The following is a 26,983-nucleotide window of genomic DNA, read 5'->3' as shown; positions in this document are numbered from 1 at the left end:
ATGTATATTTTGCTTGACAACTCAATTTTTTAATTGACATTTGTCTTCCTTTGTCACATTCAGCTCTAATCAATTTGATACAGGTTGATATATTTCCCAATATCTGTAACCTTTGTTACCTCTGCTGCCTTGATTTGTCCAAAGGTTACAGATTTGCAGATATAGGGAAATATATTTTTGAGCAATATTTTCATTCTTCTTTATAAATCATTCAGTTCAGTAAATATTCTCTCTTAACCTCTACTTGAATAATGTGAGCACCTCATTTGTAGTTTCAAAGTTAATATTGGTTGTGCTTTGGAGGTCTGTATGATAGCACACGGTTCCATCAAAACGACTAGAAAACACATTCATTTCAGTCTTTTTCAGTCTCGGGTGGGTTGGAAACAAACCCCCCCCCCCAAAAAAAAAAAAAAAAACACAAATAAACTAAATAGTTTGATATTTTCCTTCTGTTGTGTCAGTAAATCCACAACCTTGAGAGACTGAAGCGGCTTTGTCCTCAAGCCCCTTCGACAAAGCCGATTACCATGACACTCAATGAAGCTGCAAACTTATTGCAGTTTCTACCCTGGACTTTTTATTTTTCCTCCCTATTTCAGGCCTGAGCAGTCATGCATAATGTGTAAACAGTCATTTATTAGCGGAGAACCCCCCACCCCCCCCACCCCCACCCCGCCTCCCCCCACCCAGCCTCTAAAAAAAAATGTGATTCTGTTTGTTTATATTAATTTATTTTCTAATTGCATTTATTTACTGAGAGCAGAGGAGACGAGCAAACTCCTGCATTCAAATCCCATGCAGATTATCACTGCTGTCAGATCAATAAACCACTTTGATTTTATTAAAGCAGAGCTTTGCCTCCTCACAGTGTCTCATAATACTCTGAATCGCTTCAACATAAGACATACTTTAACTTTTATAAGCATTCTCTCTTTTCCTCTCTTCAGGCAAGTAGGCATTTGCACAATACTAAAAATATGCCAAACTAAAAATTTGCATAATCAACACAACTGAACTGTCTTAGACCAAGAAATGTCAGACGTGTGTCCAAAAAATTATCAAAAATACTCAGTTTAAAGGGGTTATGTTGCTCATTTTGTGATACAACATTTGTACTTTGGATTTTAAACAGCAAAAAAGTGCAGAAATATTGATTTATTTTCATGTTGTTTTTAATTAAATTATACCCCCTATAATTTATTATTCTATTTATGAATGACGCTTTCATTATTATTATCACAGACTGGCCCATATAAATAATAAGTGAGAAGATATATTTCAGTGCATTTATACATGTGGCTTGATGTCAGATTGAGACATTTTTTTTTGACTACATTGTCTGTACCATTGAATTTTATGGGGCCATTTTGAAATGATCGGATTTGAAAGAAAAACTGAGTTTATTTCGATGTCAGACAGTTTTTTTTTTAAAGATCCTGTTTACACGTGAACATTTCAGCTCAGCTCAGCCAGCTCAGCCAACACGTGAACGTTTCAAATGAAAACGCACTGTTTTTGTGTTTTCATTAGAGAAAAGTTCTGCGCTTACACGGCATGTATTGAAAATGACGTCTGTTCAAGTGGAAATGGCAGAAACGCGGAAAACGTAGTCATGCCAGGCCATCTACCCCTGTTTCGACGGAGACGGAGCCAGAACGTTTTATACAATTATCACCTTGGGAGATGTTTTCAAAAAAGTTGTGTTTTCAGCGGCTTCCAAAACACAATCAAGTTTTTTTTGTTTTTGTTTTCATTTGGAAACCTTGTCGATTAAATGGGACCTTAGTTTGTCAACGTCGAGCTGCGTGAAGCAGATGTAAACCAGAAGGAAGGAGGGGGAGGGGGCGGCGAGTGAGGCAGGAAATCACTTTGACTAATTACCCTCCTACACCAAGGTAGTATGTAGCCAAGCAAGTGACAGTGACGTGGTGTGTGTGTGTGTGTGTGTGTGTGTGTGTGTGTGTGTGTGTGTGTGTGTGTGTGTGTGTGTGTGTGTGTTACAACCTCCTTCCCAATCAACAAATGAAGCAGCTCAGCCAAGCAAAAAAAAAAAGAAAAGAGAGGAGTCAATGAAAGTGAAAGAGAAGCAGTTTTTGGAGGGAGGAAATAAGCAGGAAATTCAGAGAGCGAGAGAGAGAGAGAGAAAGAGAGAGAAGAAAGATATAAGAAAAAAAGATGGGAGGACCAAACACAAGAGGTGCAGCACATCCGGAGGTTCGTCCCGGCTCACAGGACCTCACGGCGCTGCCAGCAGGAGGCGCTGGACTGCATCAATTATGTGGTCAAAATTCCAACTACAGCAAAATATTTTCCGTTTTTGTTTAACATGGAAATTAAAGTATCAATCACATGACAACCTCAGGGAAATATATTAAACATTTAAACTGAGGTTTATTTAGTGCAGCCGTGATGCACATGTGCAGTAGCAGCATTTCAGAAAAGTTGGGTATTACTCCGTTTCCACAACAATGGAGTTGCAGCATTTTTGAAAATGTCCATTTTGAGGGCTTTTTCAAAAAGCTGCATTTTCAGTGACTCCAAGCATCATTGTCATGTGAACTGTCACCAAAAATACCACCAAAGATTTTCGTTTTCACTCCAAAACGTTGCATTTAGCAAATATTGTTTTACTTTGAAGCACTGCATTAGCACATTTTATAAAGAAGTTAAATTTCTCTCGAGTTAATTTGCGTATATGATATTCACGTAGTGTAATAAAGCTCTTTGAAAGGCTTGGGGAAAGGACTGCCCTGGATTTTGCCTTGCAGGTGCCCACGGGCTGTGCGCCTCCACAAGAGGAGTGTGTGTGTGTGTGTGTGTGTGTGTGTGTGTGTGTGTGTGTGTGTGTGTGTGTGTGTGTGTGGGTGGTTCAGGTTAGCTACAGGCCAATGCGCGAGTCAGGCAGGCCTTACTGAGCGTAGTACGTAGCGTGGCCCAACACACCGAACTCTGGGCAGTACATGACACTCCTGTTGGCAGGAATGTGAACTTATCTGACAACGGTGGAAAAAAAAAAAATCACAATTTATATATCTTTGTTTTTTTTCACAATTGGAGAGAGAAAAAAATATTTTTTGCTCTTTTGATTTGAACCAAAGCTAAAATCTGCTGTCTTGGGGGCTAAGCTAACGTGTCAGCTCTATATCAGGATAAAGAAGAGAAAAAATCAGGCAAGTCTGACAGATGAGCTATTTCAGAGTTGAGACTGAGATATGAAGGCAGAAATAAATGTTTCCAATCTGGCAACAGTGGCAAGTAACAACTGACTTGGAGAAACAAAAGATTCATATGAGTTCTGAGTAACTGAGGTGAAGACATTCTACTGTCACAAAGTTTCTTCTTACTTGGTAAAGCCACCATGAAGTCAATGGCCAATTCAGATACTTGTTAATCTAAATGTGTTATACTTCTCCTGTTATGCTAAGATGAATTATCCAGAAAACAAAGATCCTCTTTTATTACTGGATACAGGCCCGCCCCTCCCTATACGCAGAACACGCGCTGTGCGTAGGGCCCCACGATCCATGGGGGGGCCCCATTTTGCGCAAGTGAATTGAATTTCCCTCGGGATCAATAAAGTATCATCATTCTCTGCAAATGCGCAAAGGATGCGTGTGCATTTTTGACGAGAGGCGCGTAGAGCACCGCCACCAAGTCAGCCCGAGGCAGGAGAGAGAGAGAAAAAAAAAGAGATGCAATGATTGAAAGCGCGAAGCATCACCATCTGACCAATCAGCGGTCAGATGGGCCGGCAGGCAGTTGTTTACAGGTGGAGAGTAGAGAGAGAGAGAGACGGCTTCCAAACGTCAATACGATTCGGGAGCTAGCAAAAGAAAGAAAAAGTCCAAACAAGAAGAGGCTCGTGCTTCACTTGAAGGTGGGGATGTTGTTGAAATAAAAAAGAAACCCTAACCCTTCGCTCATCAATGGCGCAAGAACGGTTGAGTGGCCTGGCTGTGATCAGCATAAACTCAGAAGTGGCACAGCAGCTGCCATATGATGAGCTCATTGATGACTTTGCATCCAGAAAATGCAGACGTGTGCATCTGTAAAGTTATTGTTCCACTTTTAATCTGTAAAGTTCTTGTTCCACTGTTGATAGAGGCTGTTCATTTGATTAGTTAGTAATTGTAATTTATTATTATTATTATTATTATTATTATTATTATTATTATTATTATTATTATTATTATTATTATTATTATTATTATGACATCTCACTGGATACCATCATGATATGCAACATTTAGATCAACCGTGTCAACCGTTAGGTTTTACGCCATGTGGTGGTAGAAAGCAGGTTAGCAGACCCGGGCTTCAGTAAATATACAGTATAAATTAGGAACATTTTCAGCAAATCTTTGAACGTTTCAAATGTGTTTTGTAAATATTTTCTCTTTACAACTTATAATAGTGGCTGTGTAGGTCGTCAATACCAGTATTCAAGCTACATTTGTTGAAGAACTAAAGCAAAAGATGCAATCATTACCTTGAAAGAACATCTATTATAAGCAAAACCCTCTTAATAAATATAAATGACCTGCAGGGGAATTTGTGTGATGGTTGAGATGGCTGGAATTAAAAAAGAAAAACTGCAACTCATTAAAAAGTCTGAGAGCACTTATTTACGTTTACTCTCAGGCTGTTTTCAGTCTCACCCATTTGTTAGCAGTAATTTAAAGTCGTTGGATGGATTGAAAAACATTGGATATGGAGCGTGCGCTCACCTTCTGGTCGTGGCTGTAGGCCAGGATCCAGTCCTCCTGCTCGGGGTGGAACAGCAGGCTGAGGATGTAGAAGTTGAGGCGGTACTTCTGGTACGTCGCTCCTTCGTCAGAGCTGATCAGGAGGCTGCTCTCGATCTCCGGGTCCGTCAGCAACATGATCTGATGAGGGCAGGAGGAGGATGGGCACACGTTTAGGGAGATTCACTGCCTTTTCTGCGTGAGCAGCTACACTGTTGGCTTTCGAATTCATTTCACTGACCGAGCCACAGACAACTTTTCTCTTAAAATAAAGCGGCTTAAGCATTTGTATTTCGTCTCTGTATCAGTTTGAGAACTTCAAAATTTCTCTTGACAACTTTTGCATTTGTATTGTTAGCTGAGCATCAGCGTTGACAGCTTTCACAATACTGCTCTTGCATGACCATGTTCTCTATTTATGTTGTAGTGTTTGTATTGTTTGCATTTGTTGTTGGCTTTTGCACGTGGGTTACTGCCTTGAGATTGAGTGTTTTGTATTTTGTATTCAAGCTGCTACTTTTGCATTGTGGTGATCAGTTTTTTGTTTTGTTTTTTACATGTGCAAATATCAGGCACATCTAACAAATGGAAGCATCAGGACACAAAAAAAGAAACATTTGTTTTCACCAAATACATACTGAAAATATATTGAATATATTTGCGTCCATTTTTCTCAAATTCTGATTCATCGTTCCTCATTTGCCTTCACTTCATCAACGTGCAGCTCCATGAAAGAGATTAAATGCACAGAGACAAGTCAATCAAGGCTGATTTCCATATCAGAGACATAAAGCCTATTATTACAGCTGTGTCTGCAGATTAGCATGTTAAAGACTTGCCATCCACAGTCACTTTTCTCACTGATGATTCAACATCTCAAACAGGCATTTGTATCTGTTAGGCTTGATGATATAATCAGTATGATACATATCGCAGCACTTCGTGTTTGTCTCAGTCAGGCCTCCAACGCCTCGATTTCCCACGAGCTTCTTTCTTTTCTTTGAGGTCCAACATAGTTTCCCTATTCCCCATTTTCGCCAAACTCTGGCTCAGTCCCCAGAAACATCACACGCACACACAAAAAAGTCCCCTGATGATATGGAATGCAAATATATTTGAGTCAGTGGACTTGAAAACACTGAAGTGTGTCTGCAGCATTGAGCTGCAGCGAGTGAGACGTTCAGGAATTTACAACCACATGTGTTTTCAAGGGAAAGTGGAGAACTTTCTTTGCGCTCAGGGCTTGGAACCAATGAAAGTGCAACTGTTTGAAAACAGCTCTTAATGTGGAACTTTTCAAAAAAGCTCCGATTCCATTCCGTGCAACCCGGGAAACCACAACTGAGGCTGTACATGCGCACCACAAGTAGATGGACGATAAAAATGGCCACTTCCAGAGTGACATGACTCAAATTCCATATTCTCCTGGGACTTGGTAGTTTTATAGTTGAGAATCATCTGTAATAGCAATTCAACTTTGTTGTCTCTCCATCAGTATACTCACTATTGTTACAGTTTATAGCATATATGTATGTGGTTTAATTACAAAAATCTCCCATCCCTGGCCTGGCATGTTGACGACATCGTTTTCTGCTATTTCAGTGAAAATTTGCATTATTCTCAAAGTATTGGCATGTAAAAGCAAAACCTTTCTGAAACAAAAATGCCCCCCCCCCCAATACATTTTGACTTGAAACGTTGTTATATAAACTTCATCTAAAACTTTACCTCTACTGTCCAAACTTCACCTCCCTCACTTTAGCCCCTGTTCAAGCTCACACTGTGCAGCGAATGCTAGAAGTCAGCTCGGTGCAGGCAAAACGCAGGTCTGTATTTTTATTGATGGCCTCGCTCAGGCTTATGATTTCCAGTGGGGATGCAGCGACTTGTACCCCGCCTGCTGGTCTGTGCCGGCTCGGCCTCCGTGGCGCCGACCGGAGAGGATATCTCACAAATGTTGATACACTCCTCTCAGTCGCCCTCGGTCATCACTGTCAGCTCAAAGTAATAAACTGCAGGAGCAGCAACAGTGTGGGGCTGTTGCCAGTCATTTGACATTTCAGTTCCGTTTTCTCTGCCCTGAGCTTTGTCTGTCAGATGCAAAGGTGAATTACAGCCATATTAAAGTCTGTGTTTGGAGGTTTAGTTCGACATTTGCGTGAATCATGTTGTTAGACTGTGAACTGTGCAGTCTTGAATCCTGAAGTTGGACTGTTAAGCAGTTTTTCCTGGTGGCTAATGAAGTTCACTCGGTGTTCAGAGGATGCTGAATAACAGCCAGCTGCTTCCTTTAAGTTTTATATTGACACTGGTTTAAAAAAAAAAGGGGTTTATTTATTATGTAGCCACGTTGACAGTAGAGCACTATTAGCTTCTCTGAGATAAGCTTCTTCTTCCGGCTCTCGGCGAAGGCGGACGCTTCTCTCTTCGCCCCCCCATCCGAATTTAACCGGAACCATGGAATTGATCAACTGGTCTCTCAATGCGATCGACCAAATTTTTACGACACGACGATCGGGCAAAGGAGAGCCCGCATGTCCTGATGGGATGTTTGCAGCCGGATACATGCTGGATTCCTGGGGTTCCTGGAGGTCCCTGTGTTTGGCCATTCTTTCCATCGAAGGATGTGGAGGACCTCTACATATTGGGATTAATGATAGCAAGTATGCTGCTAATTGGGGCTGGCGGCTTTCTGATCTATCGCAAAGTTGAGAAGACGGGGGCAGCTGCATTGGGAAGGCTGCCTATCGTCACTGAGGGACTGTGCCGAGCTTTGAATGCTCAGACTCATGTGATAAACAAACTCAAGAGTACGCAAGTCACGACTCTTGATTGTTTACGCGAAATTGGAACCATCTTGAAGGATATTAGAACTCGGTTGGGAAGCTAAAATCTTGCTACAATTGAAGCAGCATGGAGACCAGAGACACTCAAGGGCAAAAGATAAAGCTGAATCGCCTGAACGAAAACAAACCTAATCTACATTTCGGATTCCCAGACACCCAGTCGCCAAGGCTGGTGTTTTGTCTTCAACTCTCCTGGATGCGAGTGTGGAACGAAGACTCTGCCCCCCCTCCTCCACTTCCTCCCCTCCTCCCCCCCTCCCCTTTCCTGATACTTTGGCCCACTGAAATTCACCAGTACCTTTCACCACCTTTGCTGCGCCCCCCCTCGCCAACTCCAAGCAGAGGCTGTGGGAGGAGTCATGGCTGCGCGCCGATGAGCTGTGCGCCAAAACACCTCCTCCTAGCGGCGGGCTGCAAAACTACCCTTCACATATCCTCAGTGCTGTCTCGAGAAAAATGTTGTAACCTGTCTGGGTTGATGCTAAATGTGCCTGAGGTGGATTTTTTTCCCCCCAATTACAGACTGTGCTCCTTAGAGCACATTATGGAATCTGCCTTTTTTTCTCCTTCTCTCCTCACCTCATATTGTCCTTCTTTCCCCCAAACTTTCTATGCAATTTCGTTGTACCTCTTACAATGACAATAAAGACAATTCTGATTTCTGATTCTGATAACTGAAGGAGCAGTTGAAATATTTCATACTGCCTTTAGTTTGTTCCTAAGTCTTTCCTGGCTTCTTTTCAGGCATGTAGGTTTGACATAGTTCAAAGTAGTTCTTCCATCTTCATCAGAAACATCAAGGGATGTCACAGAACGTATTTTCAGAGTAATGGTTGGGGACACATTTTTGGAAATTATGCTTTTAGATCCTGCCTGTGAAATGTCAACCATGCTGGCAGCTTCTATAACCACAGTAAATGGATCTTTGCTCAACAAAGTTTGACAGTGTTCTTCAGTCTTGACATTTCCGATGAAGACGAAAGAACACTGTCGAAACATGTCATAGATATGTTCCAAAAACCTGCTTGCCTGAGGAGAAGAAAGCAAACTACATGTTGAGGGGCAGGACAATGTCCCCTCAAATTAATGCACACATTAGCATGACAGCTCCTCACTTTGACTGCCCAGTTTTATATAATAGCATTATTGGAGTCAACTTCCTGATCTTTCAGTAAATGGTAAATGGATTTCACTCATATAGCACTATTCTACTGCTTGAGCAGTCCCAAAGCACTTTACATGATTAGTCACATTCACCCACCCACACACACGTGGAGGCAGCCGCCATGCCAGGCACCGAACCCATCCATTGGGAGCAACTTGGAGTACAGCATCTTGCTCAAGGACACTTCGAAATGTGCACAGGCCGAGATAAGAATTGGAACCTGCAACCTTCCGATTAGGTGACGACCACTCTACCAACCAAGCCACAGCCGCCCCACACGTTATCTCGACAGGCACTAACTCGCTTTGATATTCCATTTCATACAAGTTAATAGCTTTTGGTGATGATACAAATTGACTTTCACTCTGAGTCTTCTAGTGTTGACGACTCCAAGGAGTTTTATCTACAGATTTTTATCTACAGAATTTCTTCTGTACAGTGACAAAACTCACATTTTGATTAGTTTGGCCATAAAACTCCACGCAAATAGAAATAGATTTGTGTAATTTCTCAATTATTTTAAATAACTGATATAAATAAGTGCAGCCGCCCAGAGTTTGTGGTCGCTCGCGCCGGCGACTCATTAGTCAGCCGTGCTAACAGCAGCCGCGGTCTGCAGACCCGCTAACAGCAGTTCATCAATCACACACAGCAGATAGAAATCCACATACGTGAGCCACATGCCGATCGATCCAATCAAACACTCTCAGTCTGAACTACAATCTCACATTAACGTTTCTCTCGTTCCACCAAACCGCAGAAAAGAGCAGACAGCTTTATAATTGGCCACTGCGTTTCTGCTAAATTCACAGGAAAACTGGACTTATTGACATGCATATAGGAATTTGTATTCCACAAACAGTGTGCTGAAAGTTCCCGAAAATTAGCAACTTGTTGAATAAAACGTTGATCTTATTTTGGAGGATAATGGAAAAATAAATAGTAGTAGTGGAGCTAGTGGACCTAATGGTGAGTGCCAGTTAATTATGGTGTGTTCAGGAGTAACTTCCGGGAGGCCAATATTTCTGAACACTGTCCAACTGGGAACTTCCTTTTCCAAGACCTCAAATAAGCTAGTAAGATGTCACTAAACAATACAGCATGTGTCTTCATTGGAATATACTGTTTCCTAAAGATTCAGTCTATAATTTGGACTCATGGCTTGCATACATAATTTGCAAGCTACAAAAAACAGGAAAAAAAAAACAGGAATATTTTCATATTTGTGCAAGTCAGGACAACGAAGAGTATTCATCAAAAACACCATTCATCAAAAACACCATTTTATCTTTGCACTCATTTGCAGTTGGAAGTCATTGTTCCACAGGTTTTGGGCTGCACTGTCATGTGAAATGGAAACTGACCTTCATCAAATAGTTCCCATCTGCTGGAAAGGGTTATTGCCAAGAGAATTCATCGTAGCGTATTGAAATCAGTGCACTTTTGACAAATAACGAGACAATCTAAATCTTTAATGCACAATGTTACACACATGTATTGTTATTGCAATATTAACATGCAAATCTCAAATGATGGACTGAACTGTGGTGAATTATGTCTCCATGGACATCAATGCTCTACAAATTTAAATTGACTGAGGAAGAAAAGTGTGATTGATTATAATGAATTCAGAAAAAAAATGGACGTCTTTGTAAACCTTTTTTGGAACACACACATGTGATGGCTGCAGGACTGAAGCCACGCCTGAAACAAACTCCTGCAGCATGATTTGATTCTGGTCCAGAAAACAATGTAAGAAGAAGATACTGGAGGCTTTGCCTTGTTTGCGTTAGGCAGTCAATCATCCCCGCTGAAGCTCGGCGTGCAGCTTCAGCCCGCAAACATGCTCTGAATTTAAGTTTTGCGTGTGGACGTTTACATGACTTCCCATAAATTAAGTGTCTGTGGGCTCCTCACTGTCCACGCCAACACAAATACACCACCGGCCTGAATACAAATGTGAGATTACAACCACGCAGAAAGGATGTAAATGCAGCTTTTATCTTGCACAAATGAAAAGCTACAAGAGAAAACAAGATTTTCAGATGAGAACAAATAAAACGATTGTGTTGAATGACTGACAGCCGTCACCACCGGAATGGACATTTCTCTTGTTTACTGCTCAGTTTACCTTGAGCTAATCAATATTTTTAATAAAAGCAGGAGCTAACCTGGCTAACAGATGACGCTGTAATGCTTCTTCTGTGCTTATTCAGCTGATTGATTTGGATGTACATGAAATGAGGAAATGTTGGCTCCTGCAGCAGCTAGATTTTCTCTTTAACACATAAATCTATTGTTAGCATCCTGCAGAGCAACAAATTGCACTTGGACAAATGCAACAATTACCTTATCCACTATTTATCAAGCTGATAGCATAAATATGTTTGGAAGAACACAAAGACAGAGCTAAAATGAGAATGAATTAGGTATTGATGTAGATAAAGAGGCTAATTCAAATATGATAGAAACCGTGACGGAAAGCACCGCGTGACGATATTATGTCAACATGAAACGTCCTGTGCTAAATATGAGCTCAAACCAGGAAGCTTTATCAGTATGTAATGAGTCTGCTTTGTAACTTTGCAGGTCAAAGAAAAGTGTGGCGTAACAGGAAGGACCTGTGCCATCTATGAGGTGGCTAACAACACAGTTAACAAACTGCTAACATCTATACACAAGGATCATTAGATCGAGATATTTTCAGACGGACTTTTTCTCTAAAGTGTTAATTTCTACAGTCACAAGCCACAATATTAGGCACACCTGGTCAACTTGAATTTAATTTGTGGTGAAAACCAGCGGCCGCGGTTAATTTTAAGAATGAAAACAAAGAAGAAAGGGAATGGAAGTGTCTTTGAACGCAGCATGTTCAGTTCGGCTGTTGCTCGTCAAACTGCTGACCTACCGGGAGCATCTGCAGAGCTCACAGTGTGAGAAAATACCCAGTCAGTAACAGAGAAGAGGCACTGTTGGTGCCAGAGGGTAGAGAAATGATCAGGCTAACTTTGAATGTCAGAAAAGCAAAATTAATTGAAATATTCATCAGGTGACATCAACCTTTATACAACGGCGGGAGGTGAGAGGATTCACTTCCTGTCATGGGGGACATCTAGGATAACTACACGTGCCTTGACATCCTTCAAACCAACAGAAACTACAAAAAGGTTGCAAGGAATTCAACAACAACCAAATACCTCCAAAGAGTGATGCAAGTCCTAAGACGTCAATTGAATGGTAAGAACACGGTCTGAGCCATCAATATGTACACACCAGCAGTCATCAGATACTCAGCTGGGATCACATGTTGGCCAAAGGAGGAGACAGAAGCCACAGACAAAGGTGATGGAGAACAATAGGGCGTTCCAGACTTACAAACAGCTGCCGCCCAACCAACCAGTCATTGCGCTGGTCGACAAACAGCAGCAGAGGGCAACAGTGATAGATGTGGCAGTACCGTCTGAGGGCAACATTACAAAGAAAGAACACGAAAAGGTTGAGAAGAGGCAGGAGTGGAAGGAACAGATGGAACAGATGTGGAGGGTTAAAGTTGAGGTAGTAGGAGAACTCAGGGTGGTGGTCTTATAACTAGGAGAGAGGTTGCAACAGATCTCAGGAACAACATCTGAAGCCTCAGTCCAGAAGAGCGCAGTGCTCGGAACAGCTATGATACTGCGTAAAACCCTCAAACTCCAAGGCCTTAGAGAACACTACAAGGGTACAAGTGCAAAATAATATCAAACCAGCCACTTCAGTTCATTGCTTTTACTGGAACATGTTGATGTTATTCTGAGAAAAGCTGCTGAAATGTTTCTGAAATGTGAAGTTCACTTCACACCTTTCTGTCGAAAGTCTCAGGTTGTTGTTTATTGTCTCGCAACAGTTCCAGCCAAAAAAAAAACATTCAAAGCAGCGTTTGTGAGCGTCATGCATGCATTTTGAAATGTGTAAAAAAACCTTTTCCAGCAGGTTTGTGCACCTATGTCTTCTCTGGGGTCGTCCGATTGGCTCCTCAATCATGACAATGGCTCATTAATAACTGCTCACCAATGAACCCGAAGCATTCTAATTTATGTTGGGAAAATAACCTTTGGTGAAAAATGGAGAGTCGCTGCCCTGCGGAGCAGCTGAGTCAAAACACTGGTCACCGTCCTGAGGAACTTCTCCAGATGTAAAAAGAAACTTTGAACAGCTGGAGATAATAGAACACCAACAGTGTGTGTGTTTGTGTGTGTGTGTGTGTGTGTGTGTGTGTGTGTGTGTGTGTGTGTGTGTGTGTGTGCGTGCGTGCGTTAACTCCCAGTCCATGTGTGTGTGTGTGATTGTGTGTATTTTCAGGCCAAAAAGGTTAAATATGACAAAGGTTAATGAAGCTCACACATGTCGGCTGGAAGACGTTTACGTTATGTTAAGGGAATCTGTCAGTGTTTCTGCAGCAGCATAAATATTCCAACAATGAATATCAGTGAAATTAGTTTACATTTTTTTCACATTTTCTGCCATCACTTTCTAATTGGATGGTGACTGTTCGTTATGAATTCCAGACAATACGCAGTGAAAAAATATATTTATTTGCAGGTTTTAGGTGGAAAACCATTCGCAGAAACTCACTGAATATGCACCTGTTTCACAGTGGCAGCAACTTGACTCACAATGATTTAATACAAGTTAATAACCATTTTTTGCCGTGTGCTGTTTGTCTTTGCAGAGGAAGAGACGTGTGGTGAACAACAGAGTGAACCACCTGAGGTTACGGGTTTGAAGACGGAGCTGGTAGGTTGCCAGCAGCCGGGCAGCCAGGTCTGTATTTGAAATCAATTTTACATGACCAAGACAGTGAGCGTGGAGGGACGAAGGGCGTGTGTGTGTGTGTGTGTGTGTGTGTGTGTGTGTGTGTGTGTGTGTGTGTGTGTGTGTCTGTGTGTGTTGGGGGAGTCAAGGCTGGTTCACCTGCTTTCAAGAGCGATGCTGTGATACTTTGATGGATGTTTCTTGAGGCCATTGTGTTTGTTTAGTGTTGCGATGTTTACGAAGTGAAAATGCCTTCAAAAATAGCAGCAACAGGAATATAAGAGACAAACCACTGAAAGCTGTTTGATTACAGCTGAACCTCTCAAGGTTTGCGATAACCAACATGAGTTCCACGTCACCTCTTGGGTAGACCAGATCTTTTCTCTGGCAAAAACATTAAAAATAAGTATAAGTCTGTTGGTTACATGACATCTTAGTGCGGCCACAAATCACTAGGAACCCACTTGAAATCGAGTTTATTGGTGATTTAATCATCTGAATAGTCGATTTCAAATAGTTCCAAACAAAGGTGTTATTTATTCATACATTTTCAAACTTTAGAAAATACATCTGTAATATACAGGAGAGCTAAATTCACTTACTGTGATGTGTAATTCTGCCCTGTTTACATGACAATGTGTTCAAGTGCAAAACTTTACATGGCAGTGGTGCTCAGAGCCACTGGAAACTATTCAAAAGGTACTTTTTTCAAAACGCTCCAACGCTGTCAGTACCACAGTCGTAGTCAATAGTTGTATTGCACATGCTCATGTCGATCGACAATAATAACAATCTTTGACCCCAGAGAGTCGTGACTCCCAGTCCATCTTCTACTGGGACTTGGTAGTTTTTGAGGTAGGAGTCACCCGTAAAAACCAATGTCTGCGTATTCACCAATTTTCTCTGTGTGCATGTGTGTGGTGATTCACTACAGACGAAAACCCAACAGCCTCCACCATAGAACCCTACATGAAAACGACACTGGTTTTAGCGTTTCTGCCATTTTTGTGTGAATGGACATCATTTTCAAAACAGAACTGTTCAAATGCAAAACTTTTCAGAAACAAAAATACATTTGTTTTTACTTGAAATGGGTGCTCGAAGAACTGGACATTTTCCATTTTTTGTTTTTTTCTCTGCAAAAAAGGACACTGTTTTTGCAAAACCATGTCTGCTTTGGGATTATTATTGTGATGAACGCACTGTATATTGATTTGATGAGGTTTCTCTGAATAAATGTTCCTCTGCTCCACACAAGCAGCAGCAGTTAGCTCCAGGTTGTTCTTCCAGATGAACCCACTCTGGTAATTGAAGACAAAGGGCAGTCAAAGAGAGGAGCAGATGGAGTCAGGGAAGAGTCAAATATTCACAAGAGGTTGATAAATGTCAGCGGTAAACATGTGCTGGACCGGGTAAAGGTCTCTCCACCTCCCATCGCAACCACCAGCACTTCCAGCCAAAAACTTCTGAGGCAGGAACCCAGAGAACCTGAGAGGATAAGCTCAACAAATACGCTGATTTCTGTTTTTGGTTACGACTGGAGTGGGGAGGATTTTCACACAGGCGACATTTAAAAACAGTGACACAGGATTAACCACAAGTTAACAACATTTAATGGACCCCAAAACAACTAAATAACCTTTGAAGGAACGAAGAACCATGTTACCCTTTAAAAAAAGCTGGAGCTATTTATTTTTTAATGTCATCCATATTTACAGAATAACACTATAAATTTGCCCTATGGGAGCAGCTACAGTGTGTCTGCTAAGACCTGTCCACAGCCCACGCAACAACCTTACACAGGAAAGTCATTTTTCTTTCTCAATTTGTCCACGGAGGGCAGAAAAATAACACAATGGTGAAAACCCAGAAGTGAACAGCAGATGGCAGCAATGCCCACAACACAACACAACAGCAAACATTTTCACACACATATGCGCAGGGAGAAAAAATGCAGATATTCATAGACCCAGTTAGATTGCTATTCCGGGTGACTCCATGATAAAACGACAAAGTCCCGGGACAATATGGACTGAGAATCATGACACTCTGGAATCCAAAAATCTTGTTATTGTCCATCTACTCGTAGATGTGAATGCGCAGTAGCGCCATTTCAGAAAAGTCACGTTTTATACCATTTATATGGGCAAGGTATCAGAGCATTGTCAAAACCCCAACTACATTTCCACTGCAACGATGTCCGAGCTTTTTCAGAGTTCCACCTTGGGAGCCATTTTCAAATTATGGCCTTTTCAGTGGCTCCGAGCGCTGTTGTCATGTAAACTGACAGACCCAGAATGCAATGAAAGTTTTCAGTTTTCACTTGAAAGCGTAAACGGGACCGAAGTAAAAACAACGAATAGATAGATTTGAATTTGCCATGGGTAACTATTATATTACAGAACCCCCCCCAGTTTCCATGGGGATGGAAGTTGGAATCTTTTAACAAAAAAATTCCACCGTGGAAGCTGTTTTCAAAAAGGTGTATTTCCAATGGCCCCAAGCGTCATTGTCGCATAAACGGTCACCCAAAACGCAACAAAAGTTTAGCACTTTCACTTAAAAAACTTTTATGATTCAGTTTTGTTTTGTTTTGTTTTTTTTGACAGGTACATATCTACAAATCTACGAAGCAATACACTGCTCAGACGTAAAATGTCCTCTCAATGAGTTACATTTAAAGATTTCTTGAATCAATTCTTGAGTGGAAGATCATATTTGTTATTTGCAAAGCTTTTACTTGCCAGAATTAAGACTCACCGTGACCTTCAGGAGTTTCAGATCAAGGTCTGGAGCACGTCAACCGTGTCGGCCGTTGAAAACACTGGAATAAAGATTCCTTGTCTGACTGAATCTCAGCAGAGGTGAGTAAAACCTGAAGTTAGTTCTCAAAGTGCCTACATTTTTTTTTTTCTTTCTCTCTGAAGACACAATATATAAAACGTTGAGGAAGAAACTTCCCGTGGATGTGAGAATGATGATTTACCTGCGGGGAGCAAAGGTCGAAGCGGCACAATAACACACTAAGTTATAAATAAGCTGCGAGCGCAGAGCTTTAAGCACAGAGCATCGGCGGCAGATGGGAAAGCACTATTTCATCTCTTTATAGCTGCAGTGTGAGACGGGTTCACAGAATATATGTCCCGTTTCTGCTGCGAGGAGCCGCTGAGGGTCAACGAGGAGAAGATCTGCACTCTGTAATAACTCTGCACTAACAGTTTAATTAATCTATTGTAGCATGTTAAGAGGTTTCTTTATTTTATTGGGTACTTCGTTCCTCTAATGTCTGCATCTTTCAATTAAAAACAATGAAGGAAGTGTCACGTTTACCATTGCGGGGTTGACAAATTGGTCGTGGCTACAAAGCGATTGCTTCACCAACAAACCAATAAATGTCAGATTATGAGAATCCACAACGCCAGCGGTAACCCCGTCACTTTAGATAATGAAGCCTTTGAAAATGTACCTTGATATATCTAGATTTCTACCAATGGTAGGTCTTAAAAAGATGTCCTGTCAACAATTGGTAATATGTTGACTGGATATGTATGTATTGGGTATGTTTTTCTTTTGCTAAAACCTATATGGAGATTGAGACCAAGCTGAAGATTTCTTGCCTATGTGTCATAAAAAAAAACCCGAAACGAATAAAACCAGTGTGAGCTCGTGGTCAGACGTGTGATCACCTCCTCCTCCTCCTCCTCCTCCTCCTCATTGGACCACCGATCTGCTGTGTGCTGAAGGGAGCCATTTAAGTCTGCTGCTAATTGAAGGCTCCCTGACATTTCAGCTCACCCACACCTGACAAACATGTCAGGTTCTGCCTTTGGCTGTAAATTGGTTTCAGTCCGAGCGCAGCAACGGGCTTTGTGTGTCCATCATGTATGAATGCCGAGAGGCGGGACGATTAAGTTTGGATTATTAACCAGCGACGTTCCGACTTCAGACATCTGGATCTGTGTTGAGTTATGAAGAATTCTTCACAGTGATCATCAGTAAATAACTTGTGTTAATGTGTTAATCACTTTGCTCACATGACTGCACGTTAGTATATCGGTTGACAATTAATTTCCTTTGTCACAAGGACATGTTCAGAAGTAGCATATTATGGTAATTCCACTACTTTTGAGGGTAATGTGTGAGATTACATCTTCTTCCCAGTAACTGATGTAAATTCCGCTAAACGTGCACATTATAGAGCATCTTCCTCCAACTAACTGATGTAATTCCAGCTGTGCCGACAGCAGGAACAAGTGTCACTTTACTGAACGATTCCTGTAGGAATCTAGTATTTTAATCAAGTACTTTCACTTGTACAACGCCGCGTGTGATGTACTTTCTGCATCGCGTATTCCACGAGGTAGCCGGCTGAACTGAAGATGGTCCGGATGAATCAGGTCGTGTGTCAGAGCAACACATGCTTACTGAGAGCAGATGAACCCGGGGGTGTACCACCCGGTGAGAGCAACTGTGAAGTAGTAAGAAACGAGGAAGTGTTTTGTTTTGTTTTTTTCTTCCAGAACATGATGCACGCCACATGTATGCCAGCAAATCAGCCATGCTTCAAACCGACGCATAGCGGCTTCTTCGGCAGTGGAGGTATGCGGAGAGCCCGGAGGAGACGCAACATCTGTCAGCCCTGAGGCACAAGCTCCAAATGGCTGCAGTGAGCGGAGGGGAGAGAGCGCCCGGGGGTTCCGAGGAGAAACGGGTGGGTGGGTGGGTTTGTGGGGGGGGGGGGCAGACTGACAGAGTGTGAGGAGAGCTGGAAGACGATGGGAGGAGTAAATCTAAGTGAGCCTGGGGGTGGTGGGGGTTCCATCTATATTCCTTTACACACCATCACGCGACATCGGACACTTTCTCAGCTTGGAGTTAAAAGCTATCTGATTTAGAGTTCTTGAAATGACCTGGATCTCTTTTCAACACACCGCAGCACTGTCACGATACATGCAGACATCATCTTATAATAACACTCACAGTGGGGGGGGGTGTCTGGCAGTTCATTGAAATTTAACCGTTTCTTACATTCTTGAATAATTTTCTCTATGTATAATCATTGAATATATGTGGAATCACTTTTCCATTATTATATATGAAACAAGAGAAAGAGGTCAATAGAAAGTAGCAGGGAATATTAATTCTGTGTATCTGCCTCTTTAAGTATTAGTGTTAGATTGGTATCGTAGATTGGTATCTGTTTAATTTAAAGGATCCGGATCACCTCCACTTTTTCAAGGAGCTTTTGCTGGCCGAACATCTATCAGTGGTGCCAATTTGGTGAAAATCTGTTGCATAGTTGTAACGTAATCCAGAAAAGCCTAGAAAATTATATCCTGATCCGGATTCTGGATCACCTCCAAATTGAATGGAATCTTCCATGGCCTAATATATGTATATATACTGGGATATCCGGACTATAAGCCGCACTCACCAAATTGAAAAAGGAAAAAAAAGAAATGTCAGACTTACATGAAGCGGTGGCAAGTACGGTAATATATATGGTGAAAATGTCAACAAAATCTGTGCAGTAGTTTTGACGTAATCTTGCTAACAGACATGGAGACAAACAGATAAATATATGCTGATGATTATATTACTTCCTTGGTGGATGTAAATATTTGTAAAAAAATTGAAAAATTGGCCAAAGTAGAAGGGATTTTGGTGAAAAAAACAAAATGGGGAAATACTAGTCGGTAGCGAGCGGGAGTTAACATAAGTTATATATTCACACTATGTTAGCTATAGAAAACTTTTGTAGCATTTTGGATAACAGCGGCCCTCTGAGGCACTGAAAACGCACCATTTTTGAAAAAGGCTGACAAGGTAGAACGTTTCGAAAATTCGTCCAACTCCATCTCCATGGAAATGTGTGAAAATGCAACTTTTTAAAAACACACCAGGTCCGTCTTCATTAAAACATGCCAAATCAACTTTTGAAAATGTGCATAGTCACTCGCCATGGAAACGCGTGAAAACAACTTTTTGAAAATGCTCCGACTCCATCTCCATGGAAACATGTGAAAATTGTCATTTAAAAAACGAACAGTACCCTATAGTGGTCCAACATGCTCGCAACATTATTTTCAGTGTTTTTGCCATTTGTGTGTAAACAGAAAAGTATATCAGTTACTTGCACACTAGTAAAATTAGAGGCAGAACAGCAACATATTCATAATACTTTGACAAGTTATTTTCTACAGTGTCTTTAATGCAATAGCTTTGTTATTTATCAAAAGAAAATGATGATGTCTTCTCCCGCTTTGAGTGTGAAACAATCCGACTCGTCTACGACCGTCTGCCGGGTCCAGCAGCTTCTGTTAGCTGTCACACTTGCATGCCGTCCGGCCTCTGAGGAAAACAACAGATCGGAGACAGACTGTGGCTCCGCTTCACAGCCCTGTTTAGATGGCAGCCGTGCTCACCTGCTCGCCGGCCTCACACCAGCCAACAAAACACACAGCTTCAACTCCGAAGGAACAAAAACTCACACGGACCAAAGTTGACTTTGAACTTTCTTCTAACAACTTTGTTTATTACTCATTTTTCAACATCGCTCTGTTATTTCAAAAACATAATGGAATAAATAAGAAATATTCATCCATCAGGTGCTAATGCACTGCTTTTCTTTCCTGTTTCTTCATTACTCAGTGCAGCTGAATGACTCACGGCTCCGGTCGCGGCTTCAAAATGTCCAATTTTCCATTAAAACTGCTCATGAACTAAACATTTCTCACTCATCTGTGACCTTAATTAGAGTAATTGGCGAACAGAGTTCACTCTGTTTGCATTTTTGCACATTTTAAAATATCAAGTCAATCTGAATGTAAATAGACTCGATAATAAAAAAAAGATCCTTAGAGTAAACTTTGTATTCACATACTAATTAATTAAAGGCATTATCTTACATTTGAAAGTTTTTTGATATTGTATGCAACTGTCTGTTTTTGTTTTACAGAGTTGAAGCGCTTTCAGAAAGTTGGGTTTTCAGTGTCTTAGAGCACCGTTTAGTCTTCACTCGGCAGCACACTCAGGACTTTACTTAGTATTTTAATATTTCATTCTTACACACCATTTTTCCATTAAAGCATCCTATGAACGACTGCTGTAATGTCACTCCGTCCACGAGACGGGAGCAGTGAGTACAGCTCTTAGAATTCTAGTAAATGAGTTTAGCCACTAAGTAAATATGTTAGGGACATACATCTTCTTTCTCTTTTTCTGCGACTGAGAACACGTCATCTTTAAACAAAAAATAATGCAGATGATTCCGAAGATCTATTTTTTGAGCTTTAATAAAAAAAATTTTAAAAAAGCATGTCTACCACCTGACACTTCTCAAAACACTGAAGATCTGCAGCATGTTTTCATAAACTCCCCTTTTACCCATTACACACTGCGCAATTTTAACAATCTTATAAGTTCACTGGTAGCCACACTGTATGACATGAATCTAATCAACTTTGGGCACAATGTGTTTGCTGAGTGCAGATTGCACAATAAAAACTGCTGAATTGCATTGAGGAGATTGTGCAAGACCAAAACATAATCATGCACCACCTATTCACATGAAAAACAAGTGTGAACAGAGCCCTCGTTTGAAGAGGAATCCCAAAGAAGGTTTTGTTTACATGCAAAACACTTGTTGAGGTGTTTTGTCATTGTGGCTAAAAAGCATCATTTTGGGTTTAGCGCCAGTGTCGTACTGATCAGTACGTCACTTCATTTCCAGGATTCTCTCACGATTGTCTCTCACTGGTTTTGGTGGTAATGCAAGCTTGTTATAGATAATGTCACTAACCTTTGCACACAGACCTCTCTGTTACTAACATCGTTGCCATCTTTTGCTTAGTTGAGGACTTGGGACTCATTTTGAAACAGTGTGACCCCTCGTGGAAACATCAGGAAGTGCAGTTAGTTTTACTGAAAAAAACATTACAGCTGATGTCTATTTGGTAACTTTTCATGGTGATCCTGCTGAATGACGAGTTTGGCCATGTTTGAAGTAAAAGCAATCTAACATCCATCTTTAATGTGGCCTGTAATAACTAGTTGGCAGAAGGCATAATTTTGCATTGATATAACAGGGAAATAAGGCATGAAAGCAATTGGGTGTATGTGTCTGGATATTAAGTGCTAAAAAAAAAAAAAACGGAAGAAGAGGTGACGCTGCACACAAAGGCATAAATGTTACATCCTGTGGAGTATTTATGTATGAAATTTCTCCACAATTGCATCAGGATTCACATCTTTAGACCTTTTTTCCTTCCTTGAGAGGATTCTGTTTGTCCTTTTTTTGTGTGTGTCATTGCCATTTTGAGGACAGATTGAGGAGATGAAATATACAAGTTCACTATTAAATCTGTGGGTTGCATCGAGAAAGTGAGACAATGAGGGGGGAAAAGTCTTTGAAGCCCGTCTCATCGGAGGGGAATTCATATTCCACCCACCCGCAGAGCAGTACAAGGCACTAATTGTTTTTTCATGCTGTGCACGTACGTGCACATGCAGGCCAGCGGGCAAGACCACCGGGACCAAAACACTGAGCCTGCTGACTATTGTTTTTAGGAGGTATGTTAATGACAAAAAAAAAAAAAAAAGCATGAGTTCCCCAGCAGATTCAGAGACCGTCCGTCACTCAAATTCTTCCCCGGCAAACTTCTCTTTTGTTTTCGAACCATTATAGCTAATGCCCATTTGTGTGACTGGATTTTTGTTTCCTACTAGCACTCAACCATTTACTGTAATAATGTACTCTCACCAAATTTCAGGCTGAAACCTCAAATTGATTCCCCTCATGTGTACTCGAGCTGCGTCCCCTCATGCCCGGCTTGGTATGAAGCCGCCGTATGAAAATGGATGTAATTGCTGTGTTGTCAGACTGTTTTTCTCCATGAGTGACCTGCAGGCCATGCCTCTTTATATTTATTTATTTTGTCTCTGTCGTTCCATTTTTTTTCTCTCCCCCTCTCCACTCATCCATGCTCACTTGCTCTCTGTCAGTTTATTTGCTGTCTCACAGCCCCCCTCCCCTCCTCCCTCCTGTTGACGTTCTGCCACTGCAACCCCCCCCCGCCCCCCCAGCCACACAGGCCTGATTTACTCCCATCCCGAGGTTGAAGAGAAGGGGCTTTTGTCTGCGACCAGTCACATGGCACGAGCCAAAGGGACGAACCTGCCGCACCCTCCAGTGTGTGTGCGTGTGCGTGTGTGTGTGTGTGTGTGTGTGTGTGTGTGTGTGTGTGTGTGCGTGTGTGTGTGCGTGTGCGTGTGCATGTGCGTGTGCGTAGTTTCCGAATCACTGTGTTCTTGTGGAACAATGATATTTTTGTGTTTTGAATTTTGGAGAAGTTGCACATTTATAGGGCAACATTTTGAAAACGATGTCCATTTACATGCAAATGGAAGAAGTGCTGAAAACGATAGTTTTCATAGTAGGCCACGAGATGGGACACACATGGGCACAGTGAACAATATGCTATACTCATTATCAATGGACATTCTAGTGGACAGAAGGCCAAGTTGGATTGTTGTTATGGTGACTGTCAACTATAAAACTACCAAGTCCCAGAATAACATGGACTGGAAGTCATGTCACTCTGGAGGCAAACACTTGTTATTGCCAATCTACTTGCGCATGTGCACAAGAACAATTTACGTGGTACATGGTGCGCCTCCGCTTTAGCTGCATTTAGGAAAATTTGAATTTTTGCTCCTTTACATGGAGTTCAAAAAGTTGCATTCTGAATGGATTCGCTGCTAACAGTAATTGAGAAAGTGAAACTTTGTGGATTATAGGATTCCTAATGTTTTACTATTGGCAATTGAGATTCATAATTTAAACATTTTTAACTTGTTGAAGCTAAAGACTTTCACTTCAAATTATCTCACTGATAAATGGAAGCACTGTGCCATTTCCCAGGTCTGCCATAGTCTCGCTCTGTCTTTCTTTGACATGTGAGAACCTAATTGAAACAACGTCTGAGCAGTAGAATCCTAGATTAGATTATATATCTTTTGTAAAAACCACTGGAATGTCAAACTATATATTACAAAGTTAAATAAATTCGACATTCATAAAATGAATGCTTAATATCCTTGCAAAAAAAGATTTTCAATGTTGTCATGTTCTTCCAGGAAAGTCCCGCCCCTTCACTGATCAAACAGGTGGAGGCATGTGACGAGGTTTACGGCATCGTGGGGGTGCAGCAGTTTAACTGACACTTTAGTTTTGTTCGTAACACAACGTGTGAGGCAGAGGGATTGTCAACACGGGCGAGACAGAGATAATTAGCATGCATGGCTGTAAGTGAGGGTGATGGCTGACAGACAGGAGACAGACAAAAGCAGAACTTGTGTGTGTGTGTGTGTGTGTGTGTGTGTGTGTGTGTGTGTGTGTGTGTGTGTGTGTGTGTGTGTGTGTGTGTATATGCACATCCGTAATATTAACAGCCTGTCAGGGTGTTTGCAGGTCTTCATCACTCGACTGCTCAGAGTTGTTAAGCTGGCCGTTTTTTGGGGAGACAAAGACTGTTGTGAGTTGCTGGTGTTTCCGCTGCAGAAGCCTTTAAACCTTCACAGAGGCTGAGCAGACGTCCGGCTGGTTTACGAGCAAAATGCTACAAAAGGTTATTGACTGGGAGAGAAACGTCCGCATCAGCAGGGGAACCTCATTTAAAGTTGATGGGTTCAAGTGAAAACGCAAAAGTTGTGTTGTGTTTTGGAGTCACAACTTTTTGAAAACAGTCATCAATGATTTAACAATAATACTCTGTGGATAATGTGTGGCCACCCAAGTCAACCGTCTTGGACACGGCCCCGTTCCACCAACAATGGGTTTTTGTTGCCGCCTCTGAGAATCAGGCAGCGAGACTTCCTTCCTCCATATTTCTACACTGCGTTGCCCCCGTGACGAACAGTCTCTGAACTAGAAAGTTATCAACTGTCACAACCACTGTATTGTTTTCTGCTCCTGCGGCCGGACAAAAACACAGATGAAAAAAAAAAAAATCTGACAAAGGGGAAAACTCGGCCAGGCAACAGTATTTGCACTCATTTCCAGCATGGATAAAAGAAAGAGAAGAAAAAAAAAAAAACAGATAAATGGCTCACACGCTAATGGACCAGAGCTGTAATGGAACCTCAACAAAATGACCTCGATGGACCGGACCGAGGGAAAGTGGTTAACTTTCACTATGCACTGTTGTGATGCTGATATTTTGTTCAGTAACGGTTTGTTCAGTAACTGAGCAGAACAGGGAGTTTCAAGTGTATAGGTTTGCCACCAAGATAAGCTGCAAACCCAAATGTTGAAAATATCGGCGTCGCCGAAGCCTTGAACCCCTTTCTCGACCAATGAGAGTCCTCTCAGGGAGGTATCCAGGTGACAACAATTGAAAAAGACCATCAGGGGTTAAAGTGGTTTCAAATATCGTTTCTCTTGGACCACCCATCTGTCACACTGGAAACTGCTGATATAGAACATGTACATTTGGATACAAGATGTGCAAATATGGAAAGAAGAGGGAGATCAGAGTCTCATCACCTTGGCCGGATGCAGAGGACATCTCTATTGAGGCTGTTCTGTCTTGTGAGCTCACAGAATTTGAGCTGATGGTGTTTTTCTGCCGTTACGATCACTATTAGAAACAATCTGAAAACTTGGCTCCGTGATAGATTTTCATTATCGTGAAATTCTGCCTCAGAGAGCATTTGAGCCTCTCATGAGGCTCTAAACTCCTGGATCAATTACTGAATCTGACCATCGCGGAAAACATTTCATTTTCTCACCATCAACACCACAAATAAGACTGAAACTCCGGGTCACAAAAGTAATCCAACATTCTTCCCTACAAGTCCTGATTATACTGCTTTCATTTGAATTTGATCATTGCCAATCACAACATAAAAACCAATGAGACTGTACAGATACCTTTTATTTATCTTGGTAATATCTGAAAATATTACCAGAACCTAGCTGGAGAAAACTAAAAATGTTCTGTCCTTTTCTTTCAGTTGTGTTTCTCAATCTGACTTTTTCAAGACGAGCTGTAATTTCTTCTGCTTCGTTGACATTTGAGGAGTGAATTAAAGTAGTCATGAGTGCCTCAGCGGTGCTGTCGGTGAACACAGATCTGAATTTGATAAAACAGAAGTCGCACCGAGGAGATATTTCTGTCAGGTTTGACAGGGAGCTCAGATGATTGAAGTATGCAAACTACTGGGGAGAAAAAGACGTTTGACCCGAAAACGACTTGAATCAACAACATGTGCAAAACAAATATCGCTAAAGACTGCCTAAACTGCAATAAAATAGGTTCCTATGTGTTGTTCATAAATACTCCACAAATTCAACATCACAAAATCATCAATCTACTCTCTTAAATCACTGTGTGTTAAGTCAAGTGCAAGAGAAAGAGCACTGTTAGCTCAGAACACAGACATTACCTTCATCTCCTTAAATTGTTTCTGTTGATTGAGAATCATGTCATCATCTCGACACTCAACATCATTGCATATGTTGAGCAATTATTACCTTGGACTACAGCTTTAATATATCAGAAATACTCATCTCTGATTTGACAATGTCACAATGAAGACAAACGCTGGTGGCCACGCCAACTCTCACCAACACGAAGCTTTCGAAATAAATCAGCAGTTTTTGTTAAGGTTCGCCATAGCGTCTTGAAGGAAACACCATCTGATCTTCTTTTAAGTTTTGTGAGTTCTTGACACATTTGTAGATGACTCTTGAGGTTTGTAAGATGTTTCTTTAAAAGTGTTCAGTGACTCAGTTGGCAATGAGTCATTTTCGAACTCCAACGTTGGTGGTTTGATCCCTGGTTCACGCTGTACATGTGTCAAGGCGTCCTTGGGTGAGACGCTGAGCCACAAGTCGTCTCAGTGCTGTGCGAGCATGTGCGATGACAGCTGCTGTATGGATGAAGACGATGTTGTAATTCAGACTGTGTATGTGGTAACCTTGATTATATAGTGTTACAGGTTTTCTCTTGGCGCTCGTCGTGTTCCTGCACTTATTAACACATAAAGACATCTAGTCTGTGTTCAGGTTGCATCCCCCACAATCTCATTGACGTCAGTCGTCTCGGTCCCCGACTCCCGAATGATCCGGATCATGTGGGCGGATGAGAGGGCAGAGGTGTGGCTGCATTTCATTGTCATTATTAAATGATAATTAACTCAAATCGTGACCTCCTGATTAGAGGCGTGTAGAGGGAGTCGTGAGGGGAGACAGATGGCTGTGAACCGTCAACTGACCCGAACCAGAAGGAGAGGTTGGGCGGGGAGGGTATGGGAGGAGAGGAGGGGGTGGGGTGGGGGGGGGGGGGGGGGGGGACATGGACACGGAGGCCTTTTAGCTCCGTCTTTTGTGTCAGTCTTATAATTGATTTCTATTCATCAGAGAGAGTGCG

General features: G+C 41.6%; 1 protein-coding gene across 3 annotated transcripts in view; it reads right to left on the bottom strand.

Annotated features, from left to right (window-relative positions):
* The window catches only part of sorcs1 (sortilin-related VPS10 domain containing receptor 1), a 194,518-nt gene that overhangs the window by 57,269 nt on the left and 110,266 nt on the right, over nucleotides 1–26,983 (bottom strand). For all 3 annotated transcript variants that reach the window (XM_080518788.1, XM_080518789.1, XM_080518790.1), the window contains exon 4: nucleotides 4,731–4,889. In XM_080518788.1, coding sequence (XP_080374914.1) covers nucleotides 4,731–4,889 — 159 coding nt within the window. The remainder of the gene's footprint in view (nucleotides 1–4,730; nucleotides 4,890–26,983) is intronic.

This window comes from Blennius ocellaris (assembly GCF_963422515.1).
Source record: "Blennius ocellaris genome assembly, chromosome: 3".
Classification (NCBI taxonomy): Eukaryota; Metazoa; Chordata; class Actinopteri; order Blenniiformes; family Blenniidae; genus Blennius; species Blennius ocellaris.
The sequence above is the reverse complement of the archived record's forward strand: the minus strand, read 5'-3'. Positions and strand labels throughout refer to the sequence as shown.